The sequence below is a fragment of the Pinus tabuliformis genome, chromosome 1_1 (assembly GCF_031772625.1).
Source record: "Pinus tabuliformis cultivar Carrire ecotype Pingquan chromosome 1_1, CPIR1, whole genome shotgun sequence".
Lineage (NCBI taxonomy): Eukaryota > Viridiplantae > Streptophyta > Pinopsida > Pinales > Pinaceae > Pinus > Pinus tabuliformis.
This window is the reverse complement of record NC_142297.1, coordinates 774,145,813-774,172,232: the sequence shown is the minus strand read 5'-3', so window position 1 is coordinate 774,172,232 and position 26,420 is coordinate 774,145,813. Positions and strand designations below refer to the sequence as shown.

General features: G+C 37.5%; 1 protein-coding gene across 1 annotated transcript in view; it reads left to right on the top strand.

Moving 5' to 3' along the window:
* Positions 1 to 203: 203 nt before the first annotated feature.
* Positions 204 to 26,420, top strand: part of LOC149216290 (uncharacterized) — a 270,524-nt gene continuing 244,307 nt past the window's right edge. Inside the window, exons 1-2 of the mRNA XM_089392766.1 lie at positions 204 to 938; positions 1,060 to 2,119. Coding sequence (XP_089248892.1) covers positions 409 to 938; positions 1,060 to 2,119 — 1,590 coding nt within the window. The 5' untranslated portion in view covers positions 204 to 408. The remainder of the gene's footprint in view (positions 939 to 1,059; positions 2,120 to 26,420) is intronic.

Genomic DNA, 26,420 nt, shown 5'->3' with positions numbered 1-26,420 from the left:
ATTGCCATAGAAAACCAAGGAAAATCGAGACGATCTTCGTATTCGATCACAGGCGTGGCATTTGGCAAGTGAATCACACATTGTGCAACGTCACATCACAAAAACGGGCGGGCCCCTCAACAACGCGGCCCGACACATCATAACACTGTTCAACGCGCAAATTACGGACTTGTGGTTTCCAGGTCACGGTGTGTCCGAGAAGATCCAAAGCCACACCTACCCCTTGCTTTTGTTTTCTACCATCTCAAAGACTTTGGTGCTTCAAACTTCCCATCGCTCTGCCTGCCTGCGCATCATCTGCTTCATTGTTACTATTACTCCTGCTTCAAACTTCCTATCGATCTGCCTGCCCGCGCATCATCTGGTTGCTTATTATCATTACTTACCTCTATTCTTCTTCTTTTTCCAATGGCACACAACACAACCGCCTCCACTTCTGCATCTAATTCATCCGCGCCCTATTCTGCGCCCAACTACTTCCATATATTTATAAATCACCGCGGCTGCGATGTCAAGAAAACCTTCGCAGGATATCTCTACCGGCGCCTTACTAATTCCCATGGATTGCGAGTGTTTCTTGACCGGCCAGAGTTAGAGGCTGGAAAAAGAATTCTTTCTCAAATCGAAGAGGCTATCCAAGTGGCCTCTGTCCAGATTGCCATTTTCTCAGAAAACTATGCGAATTCGAAATGGTGTCTGGATGAGCTTCGGCTGATGGTAGACTCAGAGAAGCGCGGGGCTACCATTCTACCTGTATTTTACAATATTAAACCTTCCGATCTACGGTGGGCGGACGCAGCTCAAGATGGACCGTACGCTCAAGCCCTGCTCAAACATGAAGAAAAGGGGCGATACGACTCCCTAAGAATTCAAGGTTGGAGAGAGGCTCTTTCTCAGGTTTCATATATCAGCGGCTTTGAGTTGGAGGCGTGTAATGGGTGAGTATCTTCGACACTGTTACAATTCCTGTCTTCGTTTTTCTTTCATGGACTGATAGCCACATGACAAATTAGGCAGGTTACTGTTTGTAATTTTACCCTTTGAATATGCCATATTCAGGGACGAGGCTGATCTCTTGGAGAAGGTAGTGGAAAGGGTATTGACAAAGGTTCCAAAACCAGCGTTACATGTGGCCAAATATGCAACTGGTTTGACAGAAAAAATTGAAGATTTTGAAAAGACTGTATCATCCCAGCAGGAGCAGCAACCGATGGAGTCTAAGGTAGTGGCGATTGCAGGTGTGGGTGGAGTTGGCAAAACGACGCTAGCCAAGGAATTCTTCAACTCTAAGAGATCAGGTTATGGCTGCTCCTCCTTTCTAGCTGATGTCAGAGAAAAAGCGTCTAGGGCGTCGCTACCTTCCCTGCAGTCTCAGCTCATTAAAGACTTGAAAGGTATGACTAAGGAAATTCATAATTGGGAAGAAGGTATAGGAATACTTCAAACATGTCTCTCATCTTGTCAGGCTCTCATAGTAATAGACGATGTAGATGATGCCGATCAATTGGATGCATTTTTGCCAATTAAGGGCGTCCTTCATCCCAAGAGCTTGATTTTGGTCACTTCTCGTGACAAGCATGTCCTTCGAAGTGCAGGGATAGGAAAGTCATCAATCTATCACCTAAAGGGCCTCAATGAATCACATTCTCAAGAGCTTTTCTGTTCGCATGCTTTCTTTCGGCCACATCCACTACCAGGGTTTGAAAACCTTGTTGTTGGGTTTGTAAAAAGCTGCGACGGTTTGCCTTTATCGCTGAAAGTTTTTGGTGCTCTTTTATGTGGCCAAGACCAGCATTATTGGGAAGAAAAATTGAAGGAACTTCATAGATTGCCTGATAAGATCTTGGCAAGCCTTAAAATTAGTTATAATTCATTGAATCAAAAGGAACAGCAAATATTTTTAGATATTGCTTGTTTTGGCATAGGAGAAGAGAGGGATAAGTGGGTAACAATATGGGGCGGATTGGCGGGGCTTCAAACTCTAGAAGACAGATGTCTTGTAGAGGTAGAGGTAAAGGAGGAGACTGTGTTGCTGATGTCATCACATGTAGATGTAAAAGTGAAGAGGATGAGAATGCATGATCATGTGCGCGACATGGGAAGAAATATTGCTGAGGAAGTATCAATGCCCCGTCGTCTTTGGCGTTCCGTTGAGGACGTCCATGATCTCTTCGAGGAGCAGTCATTATCATCTGTAAGTCATTAATCATCTAAGACTTCATACCCATGTCCACAACTTTCAAGTTCTGTTTATTCAAATAAATAAATAATAATTATGCCAGGTACTATGTCGTAATACTGTCTTTTAACGAACGAACAGGTAATACCAGATGTACGTGGAATTAGGATGCCTACCCAGTGGAGAGCCTATCATCAAACAATAACAGAAGAGGAGGCATTATTACGCACAAAATCAGAGATACCGCTGAACAAAATTTCAAGTGAGCCGGCGATCAAAATGAGAACATTGCAACTTCTTGAAAGTGAAGGGGAATTTGTGGAAGGCATAATAAGAAGGGTGCGGTCACCAAATCTCGTATGGCTCCGCTGGAATAACTGTCCCTGCTCTTCGCTGCCTACCTGGATTCCAATGGACCAATTAAAAGGTTTAGAAGTGGAAGGGTGGAAACTAAAAAAATTATGGCGTCGTGATTCTCAGGTGAGTAGATGTAGATGAACATACAACAATAGTAGATGAGAGTAATTGTGTATCTTCTGTTTTCTCATGTTATGATTAAAACGTCAAACATTGCAGGCACCTCTACAGTTGCGCGAGTTGTATGTTGATGCTCCACTTTTAGAGTTTCCAAAGTCAATAGGGAAGCTGACACACCTCGAAAAGATTGTCCTCAGGAATTCTAATTATTCAACTCGTTCTCCAGAGCCGGCAGATCTATCAACGTTGCCAACGTTACCAGAAGAATTCTTTCATCTCCGCTCCTTGAAATATCTAGAGCTTCATGGGCGCTTCAGGATTCTTCCGAAGGAATTTGGAAATTTAACAAATCTCCAAAGCATCGTTCTCTCTGGCTGCCAAAGGATGGAGAAGCTTCCAAATTCCTTCACGGATTTAACAAATCTCCAAGTCATCCACCTGTCTGGCTGCCACAGTTTGAAGCGGCTTCCAAAATCCTTGGGAGATCTAACAAATCTCCAACTAATCTCCCTCCACCGGTGCAGTAGTTTGGAGCTTCTTCCAAATTCGTTTGCGAATCTGGAAAATCTCCAAGACCTCTATCTGTCGGGCTGCAACAGATTGAAGCGGCTTCCAAACTCCTTGGGGGATTTAACAAATCTCCAAAGAATCACCCTCGAGAACTGCGAAGGTTTGGAGGTACTTCCAGAATCTATTGGGTGTTTGACAAATCTGTTACGCATTGAACTCACTGGCTGCAAAAGATTGAAGCACCTTCCAGAGTACTTGACAGGTTTAACGAGCCTTCAACACCTCAAGCTTGTTGAAATTATAATTTCAACTGCAGTGAACAGAACAACAGCAGCTACTTTATTCATTTGTCGTGATCCGGCGCCCCACATTTTCTCCCGATCTTTTATGTCACCGCCATTACCATCTTTTCACTCTTTAATTATTTTTGAGTTACCGAAGGATGAAGATCAGATACAGCACCACATCATTACTTCTCAACAACCATATTAATGAGCAGAATGGCTGAAAGAGAAAAGAATCATTCTCGAGCCGTAGCAGCATTTACTAGCCATAGATTTCATCACCACCGACTCAAAAAAATACAGCAAAAGATCAGATATGTTCATTATGAACAGCAGAAACTTTATCAGCAAGTTAAAGCGGTGAAGACCCTTTCCCGCACTATAAAATGCAGACACAGCAATGTAGAAAAATATAGATAGATTGAAAGTTCTTTTGTAACACACAGCAGTGTAGAACAAGAGAGTTTTTTTTGTATTGCACAGCAGTGCTGAAATTTTCTGAGATAGTTGTTTTGTGGAACTGAAGCGTTCCTGTTGTAATCCCTCTGTCAAGAGGAAGATGCTTTTCAGCATAGTTTGGTGAATCCCTCTTTCAAGAGGAAGATGCTCTTCAGCATAGATCGGTGAATCCCTCTGTTGAGAGGAAGATGCTCTTTAGCATAGATTGGTGAATCCCTCTGTTAAGAGGAAGATGTTTTGTAACAGCAGTTGTGAAATCCCTCTGTGTGAGGAAGACTTATTTTTATCAGTTAGTTTGTCGTTCATAAATAGAAGTTTCTTTTTGCCTGTTGCTGTTACACCGTAACTCAAAAAATACTTGACGTCAAAAATTTACGTTGCTGCAACACCACGAACAGCGTTGCTGCAACACAAGTTACAGCAACTGAAAAAAAACTGTGTTGCTGCAACACCGTTTCCAGAAAACGAATTTTTCTGTTTTTCTGAGTTAAAAACAGAGTATTTTTCTGTGTCAAAGACAGTATTATTTTGATCAGTTTGTGATCCTGAGGCAAAGTAGAGTATTATTTTATGCTCTGTTCTTGTGTTTTTGAATTATCAGAAAACAGAGTATTGCTCTCTGTTCATATTTTTGTTGTTTCGGAATTTATCAGAAAATTCTCAACAGTGGAAACAGAGGATTTTTCCACTGTATTTTGTTTGGAATAACCAGAAATTCCCGACATGGTATCAGAGCTAGTCCAGGCTCTTTGAAGTGTCAAAGAAGCTGAAGGAAAGATTTCTTGCAGCAACAACTTCTCCAGCAGCGTGAAGACTCAGCCAAGAAAGAATCTAAGGTATTTCTCAAGGATTTTTCTGTGTTACTGTTGAAGACAGACAGTGATTTTTAAATACAGTCAAGTATTTGAAGCATAATTAGTGTAAGGAATGGCTAGCGTCAGCACTAGCGTGGGTATGTTTAATACTCATCTCCCACTATTAAATGAGAAAAATTATGACTATTGGGCAATAGTTATGAGAGCTTTTCTTTTCTCAGAAGATTTATGGGAATTTGTTGAAGATGGTTTTGAAAAACCAGCAAATGAAGATGAAACAGAAAATGAGCTATTGAAGAACTATAAGAAGAAGGATGCTTTGGCCCTCTACTTCTTGTATCGAGCAGTGAATGAAAGTGTTTTTCCACGGATAGCAGCAGCTAAGACATCCAAAGAAGCATGGCAAACTCTCAAGACAGCCTATCAAGGCATGGAGAAAGTAAAGACAGTAAAACCACAGTTCATTGAGGAGGAAGCTTGTGATAAAAGCTTAGAGAAAACAATGAATGATAAAAACTGTTTGTCTCGTGGTGAAGGTGATGAGGAGATGGCTGAAGTACATCCCCAAACAGCAGCACCAACACAAGGGCAGCAAGTCGCACCCTTGAGGAGAAATGAATGTGCTTCTCCAAGCACACCACAAGAAGCAACAAATGAAGGTACAAATTCTTTGTTTGCTTTATCTAGTCATGTTGATGACCTTGTTTATTTAGAAGATGGAGTTCAAGATAGGAAATGGACAGAACCCATGAATGGGAGAAAGAAATTGAAGTTCCTTGAAGATATATTTAAAGAATATGGCGTTCGATATGTAACTCTTGCTAAGATGGCTGAGATGGGCTTCACTGCCAAAACCCTTGTCAATATGACAGAGGAAGAGATTGAAGATCTGATGAAGACCCTGGTAGAACTCTATCAGATGGATCTTCCTAAAGGGGAGAGATATGAAATTAAATCTCCCATGAGAGCAGAGAAGGAGCACGTTGCTGATATTCTGACCAAACCGTTGGATCAGAAAAGTTTCGAGTTTTTGATGAAGTGTCTGGGTATGACTGATAACCCAGCAGTTGAAATTAAAGGGGAGTGTTGGAATGTAATTTCAACTGCAGCAATAGTTGAACAGAAACCGCACCCTCACCTGCAAACAATCCCAGCAGTCCATCTGTCTTTAATCCAACAACCATTATTTGTTTCGGCTTATTCACGCCACCGCCATAAGTGTCTTTTCACCGTTTGCTTGTTTGTGTTCCCAAAGGAGGAGGAAGATCAGATCTGGGCTCTGCGCCATAACTGCTCACCAAACAGAATTAAAGAAGAAGCATGGCCGAGAAGGAAAGTACCAGCCTCGAGCCAGCCGCAGCATTTATCAGTCTTGGGTTTCAGCACAACCGACTCAAGAAATACAACAAAAGATCAGATTTGTTCATTATGTGCAGCAGAGACTCTGTCAGAGAGTTGAGGCGATTGATGGATAAATTATGACCGCTTCCTGCACTATATATATGTGTAGAGCCACAGCAGTGTCATGTACTCAGCAATATAGCACAACAGCGCTAGAATGTAATTTCTGTGTTTTTAAGAAAGAATGTGCAGCAGCATGAGCTCACATGAATCAAGCTCTTTTGCACAACAGTGCATGGATTGAAAAGTAAGAGAGAGGAGATAGATTGAAAGTTCTTTTGTAACACACAGCAGTGTAGAACAAGAGAGTTTTTTTTTGTATTGCACAGCAGTGCTGAAATTTTCTGAGATAGTTGTTTTGTGGAACTGAAGCGTTCCTGTTGTAATCCCTCTGTCAAGAGGAAGATGCTCTTTACCATAATATCTTGTGAAGATCCCTCTACGTGAGGAAGACTTATTTTATCAGTTAGTTTATTTTCATAAATAGAAGTTTCTTTCTGTGCGTTGCTATTACATCAAAAGTTATTTTGTCAAAAATTTCCTGTTGCTGTTACACCGTAAGTCGAAAAATACTTGACGTCAAAAGTTACGTTGCTGCAACACCACAAACAACAACTGAAAAAATTTACGTTGCTGCAACACCACGAACAACGTTGCTGCAACACCAGTTACAGCAACTGAAAAAAAACTGTGTTGCTGCAACACCGTTTCCAGAGAACGAATTTTTCTGTTTTTCTGAGTTAAAAACAGAGTATTTTTCTGTGTCAAAGACAAAGTATTAGTATTTTTCTGTGTCAAAGACAAAGTGGAAACAGAGGATTTTTCCACTGTATTTTGTTTGGAATAACCAGAAATTCCCGACAAAGCTGTCTGGCTCCGACAAATTGAAGCGTCTTCCAAAATCCTTGGGGTGTTTAACAAATCTCCAAGGCCTCTATCTGTCGGGCTGCAACAGATTGAAGCGGCTTCCAAACTCCTTGGGGTGTTTAACAAATCTTCAAGAAATCAGCCTGTCAAGCTGCGGCAGATTGAAGCGGCTTCCAAACTCCTTGGGGGATTTAACAAATCTCCAAAGAATCACCCTCAACTGCGAAGGTTTGGAGGTACTTCCAGAATCTATTGGGTGTTTGACAAATCTGTTACGCATTGAACTCATTTTTTGCAAAAGATTGAAGCACCTTCCAGATTACTTGACAGGTTTAACGAGCCTTCAACACCTCAAGCTGTCTGACTCCGACAAATTGAAGCGTCTTCCAAAATCCTTGGGGTGTTTAACAAATCTCCAAGAAATCAGCCTGTCAAGCTGCGGCAGATTGAAGCGGCTTCCAAACTCCTTGGGGGATTTAACAAATCTCCAAAGAATCACCCTCTGGAACTGCGAAGGTTTGGAGGTACTTCCAGAATCTTTTGGGTGTTTGACAAATCTTTTACGCATTGAACTCAGTGGCTGCAAAAGATTGAAGAACCTTCCAGATTCCTTCACAGGTTTAACGAGCCTTCAACACCTCGAGCTGTCTGGCTCCCACAAATTGAAGCGTCTTCCAAAATCCTTGGGGTGTTTAACAAATCTCCAGGATATTATTCTATCCAATTGCAAGAGTTTGAAAAAACTTCCAAATTCCTTGGGGGATTTAACAAATCTCCAAGAAATCAGACTGCACAAGTGCGAAAGTTTGGAGGTACTTCCAGATTCCTTTGGGAATTTAAAGAATCTTCAAAGGACCACCCTGCAAGATTCCGGCTTGAAGACGCTTCCAGATTCCTTTCAGCATTTAACAAATCTTGTGTCAATCGATCTGGGAGCATGTAGAAGTTTGAAGATGCTTCCAAATAATTTATTTGGGAATTTAACAAATCTCAAAACAGTACTTCTGTCCGGTTGCGAAAGTTTGGAAAAGCTTCCACATTTCTTGGGAAATTTGACAGAACTCCGATCCATTCAGTTGAATGGCTGCAAAAGTTTGAAGAAGCTTCCGAAATCGTTGGGGGAGATAACAAATCTCCGAGACATTGATCTGTCTGGATGCAAAAGTTTGAAGAAGCTTCCGAAATCGTTGGGGGAGATAACAAATCTCCGAGACATTGATCTGTCTGGATGCAAAAGTTTGAAGAAGCTTCCGAAATCGTTGGGGAATCTATCGCAGCTGAGATTTCTGGATTTGAGTCATTGTAGCACGTGTTCGATTGCACTACCTGGAAACATCACCACGCTTCAATTGTTAGACTTATCAGGATGTGTCCAAATGGCAACATTGCCCGCCCAAGTGGAACATCAGAAGTCCTTGAAAGTGTTGAATCTCTTGGCTACACACTTAAAAGAGTTGAAAATTAATGCACAGACTGCATGCCTAAGCAATTTGAAATATCTGTTCTTAGGAAGTCCTTTGTTGAAAGAGCTGCCACCTTCGTTCGGATGCCTATTGAGTTTGAAGGTACTGCTGCTCCATGGATGCCAGGAATTGAAACGCCTGCCCGATTCATTTGCACTGTTGACTCAGTTGACTAAGTTGGAGATATCAAAATGTGGAATACAAGAGTTACCAGATCTCATGGAGATGAACAATCTGGAAACTTTAAGAGTACTTGATTGTCCGCTGCGGGAACTGCCATTTAAGGAGGAGTCTGCCCCGAGGAGAAAGAGAAAGCGAAGAGCAACGGAGAAAGGCCTGATTCGGCTCAACTGGTTAGAGTTGTACTGCACAGAAGTAAGAGAGGTATCCTTTCCTGAAGGTGTGTGCATCAACCTTCATACCCTCAGCATCATCTGTTGTAATGATTTGGTGAAGGTCGGTTCATTGCCAGCAACAGTAGAGTATCTGACTTTGAGGGGTTGCGGTGTGTTGGGAAAAGTAGAAGGGCTTAGTGGGTTGGCAGAACCTTGGGAGGTAGACCTGCGAGGGTGTTGTAATATAGAAATGGGGGAGGTGCCACATTTCGGGAATACCACGCGTTTATTCATCCCGACTGACGCTTACAACCCCCAGGAGGAGGAGGAGGACGAGGTCACGGTGGAGATGAAGGGGGGTGTCCTGAAATATCGTTCTGCCCGAATGTCTTATTCTTCCTTGATGGACCTTAATGACCAAAAATGAAGCGGTGGGCAGTACAGTCTTGGTTGTAAGGCTTTAGTTTAGGAGTTGTCTATAATGCGACTTTTTGAGATTCCGGTGACGGAATCCGGCGGAAGAAATTGAGATGAAATCATGATTTGTTGCAGTTAAAATGGTTTTTTAACTGCATATTCGGATTCAGCACCCTGAAAAACCCCTGGGACGGTTTCATTGTGCAGAAATTAGCTATCAAACTTGGATTCCAATAAATTACTGCCGGATTTTCACCGGAAAAAATCGCCGGAAAGGCTTTCAAAAAGTCGCGTTAAAGACTACTCCTTTAGTTTATGGTGGAGTGTAAATATGAAAGGTATCTTAGTTGTGTTATATATTTATGAATTTTAAATAAAAATAAATAAATGAGAAGCAATTACATTGAAATAATGACAGACAGCGGTGGTCTTCTAAATTAAAATATTGACGATAAAGAAGGTATATTCGAAGCTCACAAATTAAACGTGGTCTCCTTTAAATGAGACGCGATAGGATTGTTTCCACTACACTATGAAAATATAAAATTCTCCCCACTACGCTATGAAAATATAAAATTATATTTTCTAGTTGATAGTGCTTAAAAAAATTTAGGTATGAATAATATTGTTGGATTTTCAAGTTTATAGCGTTTAAAGGTGTATTTTACAATATGAGTGATATGTATAATTTTTGTTGACGAATGATTTTTCTTGATCCATTATCCAGTTTTTGTGTTGGGCTATTATGTTTTCTGACTTCTATTTATTTATTTTAGGTTTGTTATCTAGTTGGGTAGTATGTATGTGTGTTCTTTATTAGCTTGTATTTGTGGTTTTGGGGTAATGGTTAATTCTGGATATTGATTTTTGATTGATAAAGTTAACCATAAACAATATCTTACAAAGCATATTAGTGGTAAATTTTATTTTTTAAATATTAATCAAAATTAAGTAAGATATTACAAAAAAAAAGAGTGATATGAGAATAAAATTATTTGAAAAAGATTTCCAAATTTTATATGAAAAATAAGTAATTTGAAAATTAGATATTTAGAATATTCTAATGAATAAAATGAAAAATTCTAGTTATTATATTTTTTAAAAATATAACATTTCTGTATTAATTAAATATACTATTGAAGTAAGATGAGATGAGCATTTCTTCTAATTAGAGACATTGTGGTAATGAATTCTAAGAAACTATTATTTGTCATTTTAAATATTCTTTCTCTATTAATGAAGAAAGAAATACATGATTATCTAGATAAAGATATTCATCACTTTTTAATAAAAAGTATACCTTTTGTTAATGCAACTTTATGCCTATTTTTCTTTTCACATTCAAAATTGTGTATTAGAGAAGGAATTAGACACCATACAAAAGGACATTGGACAATATTTTCATAATACTTCTCATCATGCGCTATGATTATTCATTGGATGTGTGGTCATGACAACAATGAGTTGTATACTTAATGGTTTAGCTTCATATTACTTCATTTAATTGAATATACAGGTGGTGAACTTAAACATGGATAGGGAGTTATTACTTGCATTGTTCCTAAGATGACACTATTAAGTATGGTGTACTCTATGAATTTTTCACTTTACACTCTTTATGCCTGCACACTTTTATATGTGGGTGTAGGGAGTATTTATGATACATTGACCATATATGATCTTCTTATGGATGACAATATACTCCTTCCTTTCACTCTTCCTTGTGACAAATCATTTGTGTTAGTATCTTTTCATTTTGAGTCATCCTTTTTACCTTAGGAGCATGGACAAGGCCTAACCACCTAATGTCTAATACTTTTTGACAAGGTCCCTTTTGCCTTTGTACCCTTTATCATGATCCTTGCTCATAGGTTTGGCCTTATTTGGGTTCCTATATTTCGGAAACTTCCAAGTTACTTGTTTAATCACTGGGCTTCAACCCCTTTATTTGGTAATGGTTGGGAACTACACATTTCCTTAGAATTCTTGGGTATGTGTTATATTATTTGAGCGACTAACCCCATGTGATGTACGTTGATATGGGAGAAAGGAAGGGAAACTTGGACCTCTTTGTTTGGGGGTTCTAGGGCATAGGACCCAACAAAAGTTTATTGGTATGTTTAAGCCCTATTTTTTGGTGTTTTTTATCCCATGGTTTTCTAATTTTCATTAAGGAATTAAGGTTTAATCTAATCTGTGATATTGGATTAAGGATTTTGGATGTTATAAAATCCTATATATTGTATTGTAAATGATGAAGAAACATAGAGGTAATACTCTAAACATTTTGTTGGTTTTCCTGGTTATGGGTTTCTAGAGTAAATCTCTGAGTATTATGTGTAATTGTTAGTTTTTACTTTTTTATTCATAAAGAATATGTGTATGCATTGCTTACTGTAAATGTTTAAAACTTACAATAACACTTCCTCTATTGTGTGTTTCCCATACTATGCAAACTTCTTTGCGTTGTGGGCTCATAAATAGCACCACAACGCTTTTTAGCTATACAAAGACAACAAAAAAATGTCATCTCATAAGTCATTTCGGTTTCCGAAGAAATGGCATAAGAAAGCTAAACTATTAGATTTATATAATAAGGCATTGATCAAAATACTTAAATCCAAATAAATGAGGATATATGGATCAATTTACTTTAATTTTGTGGTTATTAACTACCTCTCTTATTTGCATGAGGATATGCAAAATATCTAGTGTAAGGGAAATGTTGGGCCCCTGTTCTTACATGATTTCAAAGGTCATTTTCCCTTTATTCCTCATTCATCATTACCTTCATTACCATATATTTGTCCATTCTCATCCCCTGCAAACTTCATAAGACATATGAGCATTAATATGGCTAATTTTCATCATTTGATGGTTACTCATTGTTGGAAATACTGGGGGGGGTGAATCAGTATTTCTTTTCAATTGTTACATTTACTAGTTAGATCACTTATATTTAGAACACAAAATGAACAATAAGAATAAATGCTTTTATTAATTTATTTTTCACAATAAATCAAGTACAATGTATATAGGGCTCCAACCCTAGATGAAGACACCAATCTTCAATCTCCCAGGCTCCAACCTATTGCCAAGCACCAACTTGGACTTTTGTGAGGCTCCGACCTCTACTGCATCAACCCTATCTTCTCAAGGCACTAACCTTGCGTTTAGAGGCTCTAACCCCTAGGGCACCAACCCTTCTCTGTTATAGACTCCGACCTGGTTTCTTGAGGACACCAATCTTCTAGGGCTCCAACCCTATCCTCCAAGGCACCAACCTTGTCTTTTCAAGGCTCCAACCCTCAGCTTCACTTCGCCAAGATATGTTTAGTTGTACTTCATGGCTCCCAAGGTCGTCTTCACTGAGCCTTGTCAATCTTCAGCAATGCCTTAACTTTAGTCTCCACGCAACATCATCAATGATAACCTTGTTCTTCACATGAAGGTGTCACCATTGCTCTTCATGCTACCCAAACAAAACTTCTTCAGGGTCACCTCATGACGGCTTCAATGTATCATCATCTCCAAGGGTGCCTTCAAGATCAGCTAAAGCTTCTTAACAAGATGTCTTCAATAGGCCAAGGTTATATGTTTAAGAATATTCAATATGCTCCAAAGAGATGCTCCTTTAAGAGTATTTCAAGCTTGTTTAAACCCAAGGTCTGCTCCACTACAGTTCCTCAACCAGGCTCTTCAAATTTGACCACAAGATTGGCCAATCATCTTCTCTTAAGATCACTCCATAGGGCTTTCAATCAAGTACCTACAATAGACTGCCCCAAGAACCTCTCTTGCACAAAACCAAATGTGCTTTCAAATCCACACTCAGGTCACCAGTCCACAAAGAGATTACTGTGGGTTTTCAATGTTACCAGAGATGCTCCGAATATGCTTCAAGAAGCCTTCAATTCCGCTTCAATAAATGTTCAACAAAGTTGTTTAAAAACTTGTTTCATCTTTGACCAAAGGAATGTTCCCAAATATCTGTATTGCTCCACAAAATGGGTTTGATCCTCCACAAGTTCAGGTTTGGATCTGCAATCACAAAAAATTGTCCACTGTAGATAAGTGGCAGTCTACACACCACAGATCTGAGTCTCTTGTAGAATATCCTGAGCCTTCCACAAACACTTGAGCTTTCATATACTAATCCAAGGTCTTACAAGTCTGTTGTTCATACCTTCTTTAGGTTCAAGCTTCACAATGACACTGCCCACAGGGAACTGTCTGAAGTGTAGTCCTCTTGCCACAGAGTTGAGGTGATGACAGTTTAGTAAAATTGAGCTGTAATAAGAGACTTGTCCTACTATAATACTGTGATTCTCTTTCCAATCTGAGCCCTCACAGATATTCTTACCACACTTATCACAGGTCCAAGGTAGGATGTCTGAGTTGTGATGACACCACAGGTCTCTGAACTGTTACAAGGTTCTGGTTCAACTGTTCCACAGCTTGAAATGTTGACTGTTCACAAGGTTTGAGGTGGTATGCGCTCCAAAAATATTCTCCATAGGCAGGCAGTCTGAAGTAAGTAGCTTGAATGATCACCCAACAAAAACGAGTTGCAGATCAACAAGTCTGAGTCCTGAAAAAGAGGTTTGAGTTCTACACCCACAGGAAATTGTTCTCACACTTGTCCACTGCTATAATGGAGAAAGCCCAATCATAGAGAGTATTTGCCCAAATTGTATTCAATAACGTCCTCCTCGGCCTTCTGTGCTTCTTCTCTGAAATGATCACCGAAACTGATGATTAGAAATGAGGTCTATGGTTTCTATATATACACATTTCATTCATGAATTGAATGGTCACGTCATAAAGGTAGGCCGACTTGAATTTACACGTTCAGGTCGGCTTGCTGGCCAGAAATTATACCTTAACTTAAAAAATCAATAACTTTCCAACCGCTTGGAATTTCGGGACGTGTCATAGTTCGTTGGAAAGGAAAAATTATGCTCTTTAAGATGGTGTAGGTCTCATGGAATAATTCTGCCTCTAAGGTAGAAAAAAGTATTTTTTAATGTGACTGATATTTATGAGTGCAAAAATATAGGATAACAACATTCTTTCATAGATGGGCTTCCTCTTCATGGATGATTCCTTCGTTAATTGTCTTCACAATTCATGTCCATGTCTTCATGTCATTATGTCTGTGCCCTCTTCATGTTCTTGGTTGCCTCAAATTCATTAATTCTTTTATAGGGGCCTTCCAAAATTGTTCCTTAAATGTTCTTCATTTGCAAGGTTAGTTGGGCATCATTTATGTGTGTAAGGCTTCATATGCATTTAGTATTTTTCATGCATGTAGCATATGAATCTAGAGTTTCATATATGCATTTATGGTATCTTTAACATCTTCAGCAAGTGTTTGACATAAATTCACAACATCTAAGGTTAGGGTTTCCTTTATCTTTAACTATATTAATTTCCCTGGGGTTAAGTTCATTAATGGTTTGACATCATATTGACTTAAGTGATTCTAGCGTTTGTCATCGTCAATGGCACATAGGGTTAGCTTCAACAATGTTGGACATGACATCATATTGACATCAATGATAACCTTATCCAATAATCTCCCCTTTTGTCATTGATGGCAATACTCTCCCCCTTTTAGCATTCTCTCCCCCTTTGACATCAATGGCAACTAGGGTGCCCAAGTACTCCCCCTATCAAGCTGCTTATTGACATGTTGCTTTATCGTATTCTCTTCATCAATGATAGTTCTCCATGATATATATATATATATATATATATATATATATATATATATATATATATATATATATATATATATATATATATATATATATATATCTATATATATATATATATATATATATATATATATATATATATAGATAGATATATATTGCTCCCCCTATCAAGATTCTCTTCTTTCTGGCAATGTGGTCCATAATAGATGTGTTTGCATTTCTTTATGTGATGAACCAACTCCCCCTATCTGCACGACCTCCTCTAGCTCATGAAAGATTACATGCTTAGTGATCAAGTGGAAAAGATCTTCAATAGTAGTTCATGGATGAATAAGGGATCATGTTCTTCAATGGAAAGTTCCCGAGAGATGATCTATCAAAGAATGAATTTCCATGTTGCTCATCAAGGATTTCATAGGGTCCATTCACAAATAGCTTCTGCAAGAATGCCTAATCATCATAAGCTCCCCCTAACTATATGCATGGTCTTCTTTTTGGCAGAGTCTCCCCATCAAATACTTGGAATATCCAGGATGACATCATCAAGTCAACAACATGTGTTGTTGGCTGGAGAGTTCAAGAGACTTCTAGATTGTATTTGCTTCCTTCTCCATACTTGTGTAACCTTTTTCTCTGGTATGGTTCTTGCTTGTGTAGGGGCCCAATTCAAGTTACAATCACGTGCCATATGTCCAATGTTATGACACTTGAAGCACTCTATGTTTTTCATGTATAAAAAATCATGAATTCTTGCAAAATTGCTTCTCATAGATTGACAGGGACCATTAAATTTATCTTTGTGATATGCCCTACAATCTTTTTCCATGTGCCCAAAGTTTGTACAAGAATAGCAATAACCAAGAAATATACTTTGATACCTGGGAGAAGAAGGTTTCCTTGATGTACTTCTAAAGTCTTTTTGCCTTGGGATCCTTTGATGACAACCATTGCTTCTTTCATCCTTGACACCATTTGCATTTCTTCTTGGAGTAGTATTTCTTCCAATGTCAACTTGACTCTTGCCTTTGCTGGGAGCATCAACATTTCTTCCAGGCTTCCTCACATCTTTGTTGTTTGAAGCATTATCATTATTGCTTAAGGATTCACCTACATAGCTAAGAACTGATTTATCGAGGGGAGACCTTTGATGACTTAGGATGTCATATAGGGTTTGAGAACTTTTCAAGTTCTTATTCATCAAGTCAACTTCCTTTTTAAGAAAGACAATTTATTCCTTCATTTTCTTGCATTCTTCATCCTTCTTTGATAGAATGATCTCCATTTCTTCCTTCATCTTGGTTGCTTCACATGATTGGGCCTTAAGAGAAGTGATTTCTAATCTTAACTTGGTAATGTCATCATCCTTTTCTTCTAGTTGGCATATCATGGTGTTTCTCTCCTTTTATGCTTCATCAACTTGTCCTTCTATGAATGTCAAAGCTTCCATCACCTTCTCAGCTCCTTGTGCTTGTTTCCTTGCTTCTTCTAGTTGAGATCTAAGGGAGGAGACCTCTTCCTTGTATTGACCAATCTCTGCTTCAAGTTTTTTCAAGCTCTTGTGCCTTTGTTCAAGGTGGCTTGACAAGGTATCTTCCCGTTTCTTTGCTTTATCCAATTGATTTGTCATGGATATGACTTCTTCATGATGATTTCTCTTGTTTTGATGAAATTCTTCCTTAATATTGGTGAGCTCCTCATCTCTTTCTTGTACTTGAAGCTTGACAAGGTCAACTTCCTTCCTTGTCTTGTCCTGGTCACCAACTCGCGCTTTCTTCTTAAGTTCCTCATTTTCCTTTTTCAAATTGTTAATCTCTTCCATGGCATCCATAATCTTAGTGAGGAGATCTTCTTCAAAATCTTCTTCATTTGCTTCATCTTCTAGGTCTTCTTTAGCATTGATGTCATCACTCTTATCTTCAGCTTCCTTGATCAGCTCTAGATTTCCTTCTTGTTTTCCATCATTTTCTTGACTAGAGATCATTGTCAATGCTCCTTTTGAGTGAAGATCATGAAGATTATCCCATATGCCTTTTGCTGATGAACATTTTTCAAAATTGGCCTTCATAGAATTAGGTAGCCCATTCAAGATTGCTTTCATTGCTTTTGTATTATGTTCCTTGGATTCTCCATTCATCATGCTATTAGCAGTCACCAATTTCCAGACTTCAATGCCTTGAGTCTTTAAGAAATTCCTGATTCTTGCCTCCCATATATCAAAGTTTCCATTGAATAATGGAGCCTTCACAAATTGATTGACTTCAATTTCGGTGGTTGAGGGAGACACATCTTTAGGAGGATTGGAGACTTTCTTCCTTGGCTTTGCCATTTGTGTTCTAATGATCAAACTTCAAGTTGTTAGGCTTTGAGTGAAGGTACTAGCTCTAATACCAATTGTTGGAAATACTAAGAGGGGGGTGAATCAGTATTTATTTTCAATTGTTACTTTTACCAGTTAGATCACTTATATTTAGAACAAAAAATGAACAATAAGAATAAATGCTTTTATTAAAAAAAATTCACAATAAATCAAGTACAATGTATATAGGGCTCCAACCCTAGATGAAGACACTAATATTCAATCTCTCAGGCTCCAACCTATTGCCATGAACCAACTTGGACTTTTGTGAGGGTCTGACCTCTAGGGCACCAACCCTATCTTCTCAAGGCACCAACCTTGCGTTTAGAGGCTCCAACCCCTAGGGCACCAACCCTTCTCTGGTACAGGCTCTGACCCGGTTTCTTAAGGACATCGATCCTCTAGGGATCCAACCTTATCCTCCAAGGCACCAACCTTGTCTTTTCGAGGCTCCAACCTCTTGGGATCCAACCCTCAGCTTCACTTCGTCACGATATGTTTAGTTGTACTTCATGGCTCCCAAGGTCTTCTTCACCGAGCCTTGTCAATATTCAGCAATGCCTTAACTTTAGTCTCCACGTCACGTCATCAATGACAACCTTGTTCTTCACATGAAGGTGTCACCATTTCTCTTCATGCTACCCAAAAAAAACTTCTTCAAGGTCACCTCATGATGGCTTCAATGTATCATCATCTCCAAGGGTGCCTTCAAGATCAGCTAAACCTTCTTAACAAGATGTCTTCAATAGGCCAAGGTTGTATGTTTAAGAATCTTCAATATGCTCCAAAGAGATGCTCCTTCAAGAGTATTTCAAGCTTGTTTAAACCCAAGGTATTCTCCATTACAGTTCCTCAACTAGGCTCTTCAAATTTGATCACAAGATTGTCAAAGCATCTTCTCTTAAGATCACTCCATAGGGCTTTCAATTAAGTACCTACAATAGACTACCCCAGGAACCTCTCTTGCATGAGACCAAATGTGATTTCAAATCCACACTTAGGTCACACGTCCACAAAGAGATTACTGTGGGTTTTTGATGTTACTAGAGATGCTCTAAAGATTCTTCAAGAAGCCTTTAATTCTGCTTCAATAAATGATCAACAAAGTTGTTTAAAAACCCGTTTCCACTTTTACCAAAGGAATGTTCCCAAAGATCTGTATTTCTCCACAGGATGGGTCTAATCCTCCACAAGTTCAGGTCCTAATCTGCAATCACAAAAAGTTGTCCACTGTAGATAAGTGGCAGTCTACACATCACATATATGAGTCTCTTGTAGACTATCCCAAGCCTTCCATAGACACCTGAGCTTTCATATACTAATCTGAGGTCTTACAAGTCTGTTGTTCATACCTTCTTCAGGTTAAAGCTTCACAATGACATTGCCCACATGCAACTGTTCGAGGTGTAGTCCTCTTGCCATAGAGTTGAGGTGATGATTGTTTAGTAAAACCGAGCTGTAATAAGAGACTTGTCCTACTGTAATACTGTGATTCTCTTTCCAATCTAAGCCCTCACAGATATGCTTACCACACTTATCACAGATACAAGGTAGGATGTCCGAGTTGTGATGACACCACAGGTCTCTGAACTATTACAAGGTTCTGGTCTGACTGTTCCACAGCTTGAAATGTTGACTGTTCACAAGGTTTGAGGTGATGTAATATGGTCTGAGCTCCAAAACAAGTCTCCATAGGAAGGCAATCCGAAGTATGTAGCTTGAATGATCACCCAACAAAAATGAGTTGTAGATCAACAAGTCTGAGTCCTGAAAAAGAGGTTTGAGTTCTACACCCACAGGAAATTGTTCTCACACCTGTCAACTGCTATAATGGAGGAAGCCCAATCACAAAGAGTATTTGCCCAAACTGTATTCTATAACATCCTCCTCGGACTTCTCTGTTTCTCCTTTGAAATGATCACTGAAACTGATGATTAGAAATGAGGTCTGTGGTTTCTATATATACACATTTCGTTCATGAATTGAATGGTCACATCATAAAGGTAGGCCGACTTGAATTTACACGTTCAGGTTGGCTTGCTGGCTAGAAATTATACCTTAACTTAAAAAATCAATAACTTTCCGACCGCTTGGAATTTCAAGACATGTAATAGCCCATTGGAAAGGAAAAATTATGCTCTTTAAGATGGTGTAGGTCTCATGGAATAATTATGCCTCTAAGGTAGCAAAAAGTATTTTTTAATGTGACTGATATTTATGAGTGCATAAATATAGGACAACAACATTCTTTCATAGATGGGCTTCCTCTTCATGGATGATTCCTTCGTTAATTGTCTTCACAATTCATGTCCTTGTCTTCATGTCATTATGTCTGTGCCCTCTTCATGTTCTTGATTTCCTCAAATTCATGAATTCTTTTATAGGGGCCTTCCAAAATTGTTCCTTAAATGTTCTTCATTTGCAAGGTTAGTTGGGCATCATTTATGTGTGTAAGGATTCATATGAATTTAGTATTTTTCATGCATGTAGCATATGAATCTAGAGTTTCATATATTCATTTAGGGTATCTTTAACATCTTTAGCAAGTGTTTGACATAAATGCACAACATCTAAGGTTAGGGTTTCCTTTATCTTCAACTATATTAATTTCCCTGGGGTTAACTTCATTAATGGCTTGACATCATATTGACTTAAGTGATTCTAGCGTTTGTCATCATCAATGACACATAGGGTTAGCTTCAACAATGCTGGACATGACATCATATTGACATCAATGACAACCTTATCCAACACTCATAATGGTTTTTGTCTTTTCCTAACCTCTAAAAATTTTGGTGTGCCTATAGAAAGTTCTTGTAACAGACATTTGGAGAGTCAATTTTGAAACATCATTTAAAATTTGATGAAGATCAATCTAGAAAATGTAAAACATGGATTTTGTGCAAAATATGGTTATTTAGGTGACTTTCAAGTAAAATCCTCAAAAAGTGCAACATATGGGATGTTTGGATAAGGTTTCCATGGGGATTTATTAAAATTGTTCACTGAAATATGCACTTCGTTGTTTGACCAACAAACCTTGTGTACGACTTTGGGAACATGGAATTTAAGAGGTTTGATGTCATTTGACCTTCTTATGATCTCCACATGATCTACATCTGATCTCCACATAATATTCATAAGATATTCACTTGATCTCCATTATCCTACATCTAAGTTAAGTTGGTTTTAGATCCACTTATTTAGGGACTGGTTCTATCTTGTTGTAATATCTTTCCTTTTATGAAGGATGAGTTATATGTATAAATATGAGAGGATATAAGTCATTTGGAGGATGTTGGAACTAGAAGAAGGAATAGGACAACAATTTTCTCTTTTCAAATGCATGTGTATTGGGTTAAATTCAGTTATGTATACTCTTTACCAACGCTTCACCGAGTCAAGATGACCCCCTATGTAAGGGATGCATTACTCTTCTTCTCTTAGTTTTTTTTAATTATAGTTAATTTGATTTGTGTCTACTTATTGTTAATTGTAGCTTATTTTAGTGTGTTTTCAATTTCATTTACTTGCAGTTTGGTGTGGTGTGTCAACCTAGTGGAGGCTACTAATACAAAACTTCTAATAGAAGAAAGTTTTGTTCATCTTCAATTACAAAAATGAATAGTTTAAATATAAATTATATGATTAATTGATTTCGTGATTGTAACATGCCAATTATTTACATAGTAAGAGGATTTGAAAACAATTAGAACCATGACTCTATTAAATTCTTTAAATTGCAAGTGTTTTAGATTAGAACTCTGATTTCATGTCAAATTTCGATAGATTAAGTTAAAAACTAGACCTAGCATATAAGACATTTTCACAAGTTTACCAACCTATATTGATAATTTAAATGTAATGAAATTCTAGTACAGTTAATTTGACAGACATTTTTCACGCCATTCTCAAGTATACATAGGATTTGGTTGTTCATTTAGGCATACACTTAATTTGTATAAGTAAATCATGATAAATAGAATACATGAATGTTAATCAATTTTGGGTGATTTAATATCCCCCATGTACTAGTCCATGTGTTAAATAGGGATTATCAACTAGAAATTCAAGCATGTTCAAGAATCCATTTAGTAAAGAAGATTGTTACTCCAAGAAATATCTCAAATCCAAGCAACAACTGGAAAGATCTCTACATCTTGGGGAGGGAACAAATCTTAACCACCATTAGGAGCATACTTGCACTCCAAGAAGTAATAAAAGGGAAAAAAAAAGGTTCATTAAAAAAATCTATAAGAAGATCCAAAGGAGACTAAAGGATCATGGACCGCATTTGACGGAGAGCAGACTTTAGAACCTAAAATCAAGGAATTTATACTATGCCTATCATTAGATCATTTCTACATTCAAGAAACTAATCAGAAAATATTAGAGGATCTACATGGCATGAAAAAGGAGGACATATAAAGTAATGCCAATGAACAAGCAAATAAAGGCCATCATGACTACATTGAACTTTGGTTCAAGATAAGTATCGGGTCGAAGCATCAGTCTCTTCTTCAACATTTCTTGACATAAGCTCAATCAAAGTAGCTAGTATCTCATGTTCTGGTTGTATGAAATCACATATTTCAAACTTGAATACGAGCATATCTATTATCTTATTATGCATATGGCTTCATTGGAAATATTCATACACTTAAGAAAAAACTTTCTTTCTTCAAGTAGGGTAGGATATTGTAAAGAAATAAATAAAATAGTAAACAGAAAAATAAGTCTAGTTGTGAAAATCTAGTAAGTGGTGCAATTAGACATGAATCATGCTTGAAAACTAGGCTTCTTGGCAAGCATGATTCACAATAAAGTTCTATAAGTTCATGCTGGTTTGAATCTTTTATTATGGTTCTTCAAAATCCTTTTGGTTTTATCGTCAAGTTGGATAATGTGGAATTCCTTAAGGCCCACCTTCCAACAGATCTTGTCCCGTCGACTTTAACACCTTATCAAAGGACCAACATCAAAGATTTTTTTGAGTGCCTTGGAGTTTGCATACATCAATGACATATTGCCTCGCTGACAACAAGGGAATATCTCAATGCCTCTTGATTGTCAGATCCTACAGGTGACTTCAATTCAACACATTTGTTTGTACTTGTTAGAATGCACTCTTGTACCTTGATTGTCAGATCCTATAGGTGACTTCAATTCAAAACATTTGTTTGTACTTGTTAGAATGCACTCTTGTACCTTGACACTTATTTACACTATCGATGAGTTGTCTCGCATGAGTTAATGATTGACATTATTAGTTGGTACTCCAATTAATTCTTTCTATGTTCGAATTCAATTAAATGCATTCACATAGATTGACCTATACCAATAGGGGTTAAATTTGAAGATTATATGGCTTACGATATCAAATTTTCTCGTTTTAAAGTTTCCTATAGTAGCATTTTTCGTATTTTGTTCGAATAAAGATTTCCCATTCAACATAGAATGATCATAGCCACCATGGTTCCTCTTCATTCATTGTCTTTTCCAATAAGTTAGAAAATTTAGATAATTTCTCATAGGAAACAACAACCTTCCTTGTTCTAAGAATTTCTAAGCCATGTTCTTGATCCTACCTCAGCATACAATACCAATCCAAGGCTTCATGGAGGTGAAACTTGATCATTTCAAATATTTCTCCAAAATAGTAGCACAAACATACAAGCCAAATCTATAATACTTCTACGCTCTAGCATGATGTAGCATTCAAGATTAAACAACAAGATGGGGGTAGTGATGAGTCGCAAAATTACCACCATTTGATACCTTCATTTCCTTCCTTTTATCCATTCTTCATTTACCCTTAACCATGTGTTATCCCCTTTTATGTTCACGTGCGAGATTTAGGCTCTAGATGTTTTTCATTGCATTTCTTAGTATTTGATTTGATTTTTGATTAACCTTAGAAAGAATTAGTATATTATGTATTTGATTTTGAGGCGATAACTCATGTTTGGACAAGTTGTTATAGGGTTTTTATTTACATGCTACAAAATCATGTCCGCCATAGATCACGATTTTTGCACAACACTTGCCATAGATTGAAGTCATTTTGTTGGCTACTACAACTACAAGGTTCTCATACAATTGTTGTGAAATCAAACATGTAGTAGGAGGAGATTCAAGTGCATTACAAACAAATTGTTACAACAAGATGGACTGTCAATCATACAACTACTCGGAGATAATGAAATATATATTTCATAAATTTAAAGGAATATTTCTATGTGCTAAAGTGTTCATATCCACTTTTATTATGGATTTAAAGCTCCTCCATATATATACTATGGGCCAATAGAGTTTAATACAAATAATAATAATTTTTGAGCATATTTTGAGCATGTTATTCTAGCCCCCATGACTAATTTCGAATTTGACAAGTAGGGACATCCCAAAATATGTAAGTAGTTAGAAAGAATCTTGGAACTATTCTAGTTCTTGTAACTGTTTGAGAATATTTTATCAAGTGGATCTATATTTACATATTTGTTGTAACCATTTGAGGATATTATCTAGTGGATATATATTTAGCAAATTGTTGTAACCACTTGAGAATCTCTTAACCTCAAGTGAGTTTTTAGTTTCAAGCAAGTTTGTGTATAAAAGAGAGTGTCATATCCATTTCAAGGGGGGACTCTTAGAGAAATTGTCCAACATATGATGGAATAAAATCAAGCTTCTTTATTCATATTTCCATTCTCTAGTTTTAGATGCAGAATGCTTTGATTTAGTATTATGGAATAGCTTGTTACTTTGTTCTTAAGAGAAATGAGCTCATTCCAAATAGGTCATGGTAGCATTTTGTTCCATTGTATATTCTCTTTTCATTTTATGTAATCTTATTTATTTTATATTATTTCTTTTACCTATGTGTTGTTCATGAACGAATTATCATAGAATAGTTGTTTCTTTTGAAGACAAGTTGATTGATAATATAAGCAAAGGACCAAGAGTGACATCTGCTACCTCTCTTGGTGGAAAATGCCTTAACTCTCTCACAACTTCTCACTTAATGTTGCATCAAAAGAATCATAGTTTCCTATTTTCCTATATTAATTTACTTTTGATTTCATGCAAGAGTGTCTCCTTTATGCAAGTGTGTTTTGTTGCTACAGAATTTGTGTGTTAAAACATGGCCACTTAGCTTACTGACCAGTGAAACAAAGTTGAGCATTCAAAGTAGGAAACTTGAACATGTGAGGTGCTACTTAGCTATGCTTTAGGCTGATATCCTAAGACCATATTCCACCTAGACTTTGTACTATTATAGTATTTTCTTTTTGCAGCATAGGTCATTTAGAAATTTGGTGAGGATTCTCTTTCTTGTGTATACTGCATAGAGTGCCTTGCAAGCTTATTGACCCTGGTTTGGAAAAATAAAGTGCACAGTGTATCTCAAATTTCAATTGAAATACAAAGTATATAAATACACCATCATTTTTAGCATCATTGTTGGGGAGGCACTTGAAAAGAATAGGGATTCTTTCCCTTATAATTTAGAGAAGATACTAGGAGTAGAAGCGAACAAAGGGAATGTCGACTACCCCTTTCAGTAACATACATCCTTGCTATCCTACATTAGGTCATATAGATGCATGAATTAAGTTAAAACATACTCCTATTTTGTGGTACAATAAGATCCACCTTTAGTACTAATATTTTAGCAGGAAGCTTGGAACAAGAAATAAGTATTGGTGAATGAGGATTCCACTAGATGAGGAGTCAAGGATGGGTTACTTTATGAATGTATGTTTTATGAAAATTGTTAAGCCTTCTATTTTGCATGTATTGAAGAATATTTCAAATCCTCTAGATTCTTTGGAACATAGAGTGGAAAAATCTCATTAACAATGAGAAACTCCATGGACTCTTCAGAGTTTCTGTGGTGGTTATATCATGTTCTTGCTATGTCAATTAATACTCTGGATGATGAGGCACTCTGTGGATTCTCTAGGGTTCCCACTATGGTTATGTCAGGATTTCATCATCCCAAACCACACTTGAACCATAAGTTATAGCTTCCTCTTTCATATGATAACTAGAAATCAACTTTTGAGCCCCAATTCATCTTCTGCGACATATGGGTATAGCCTAATTGTGTTTTCATTCTACTAAAGAATCCCCTAGCGTTATATCACTTTGTTAAAATTTGAGAGGGAATTAGGTTGTTACAAAATCCTTCACATTTATTTGTTTCTCTCCCTTATCATCCATTAATCCATGACCATTTCCTTCATTTTTATGTCCTCCATAAACCATTCACTACATCTACTATACACCTAGTCTCTTTGGTATTGAAAAAAACAATGGAGCAAAAATCATTTTCAAGGTGGCATGATTTCATATAAATATAAAGAGGATCTTCAGAAATCGACAAACTTTGATGGTTTCTAAGCAGATGAAATTGACTCCATGGCGTAGAGCTCAAGGAGAAAATTCCAACACAATTTGAACATAATCAAACAAATTCTATATGCAAAATTTATTAGAATATGAAGTTTTTTCCAAACAATGAAAAAAGGTCTGCAAGACTACCACGTGGTAGCACCAAGGCACCACATGGCACTTAAAATGATGATTTGGTAGATCCATGCATTACCACATGGTATGTTAGGTCCCTATACTACTAGTGTAACCCCTTATTGTTATTAGTGCAACCCCCTTATTGTATTATTGTGCCCATATAGTCCCCATGTTGTTATTATTACGCCCCATAGAAGCCCACTATTGTTATTGTTGTGCCCCTACAATATTATTGTTATGTAGGCTCTGATTGTATTGGGACCCCTTAGACTCCTATATATAAAAAGGAGGTCTTGCCATTTGTATGATCTAAGAATTGTTCATTTGTGTAATGTAAAGGAGGTTTCCCCCTCGAAGAGGTTGATTTTTAAGTCGTTGATCTATCTTTTCTATCTTTTTGTGAGCTGGTTTCATAACATTTGGTATCAGAGCTTTAAATTCTAGGGTTTCATTGCTCTAAACAAGTCATCGTGGAATTTTTCGCTATAACTTTTTCTCTACGAAGTTTCAAAATCTAAAACAAAACCCAATTTGAGCTGCAATCGTTCTTAACCTCGAGTCTGAATTTCAGATCTTGTCTCGCTATATTTTCGGAGATATGA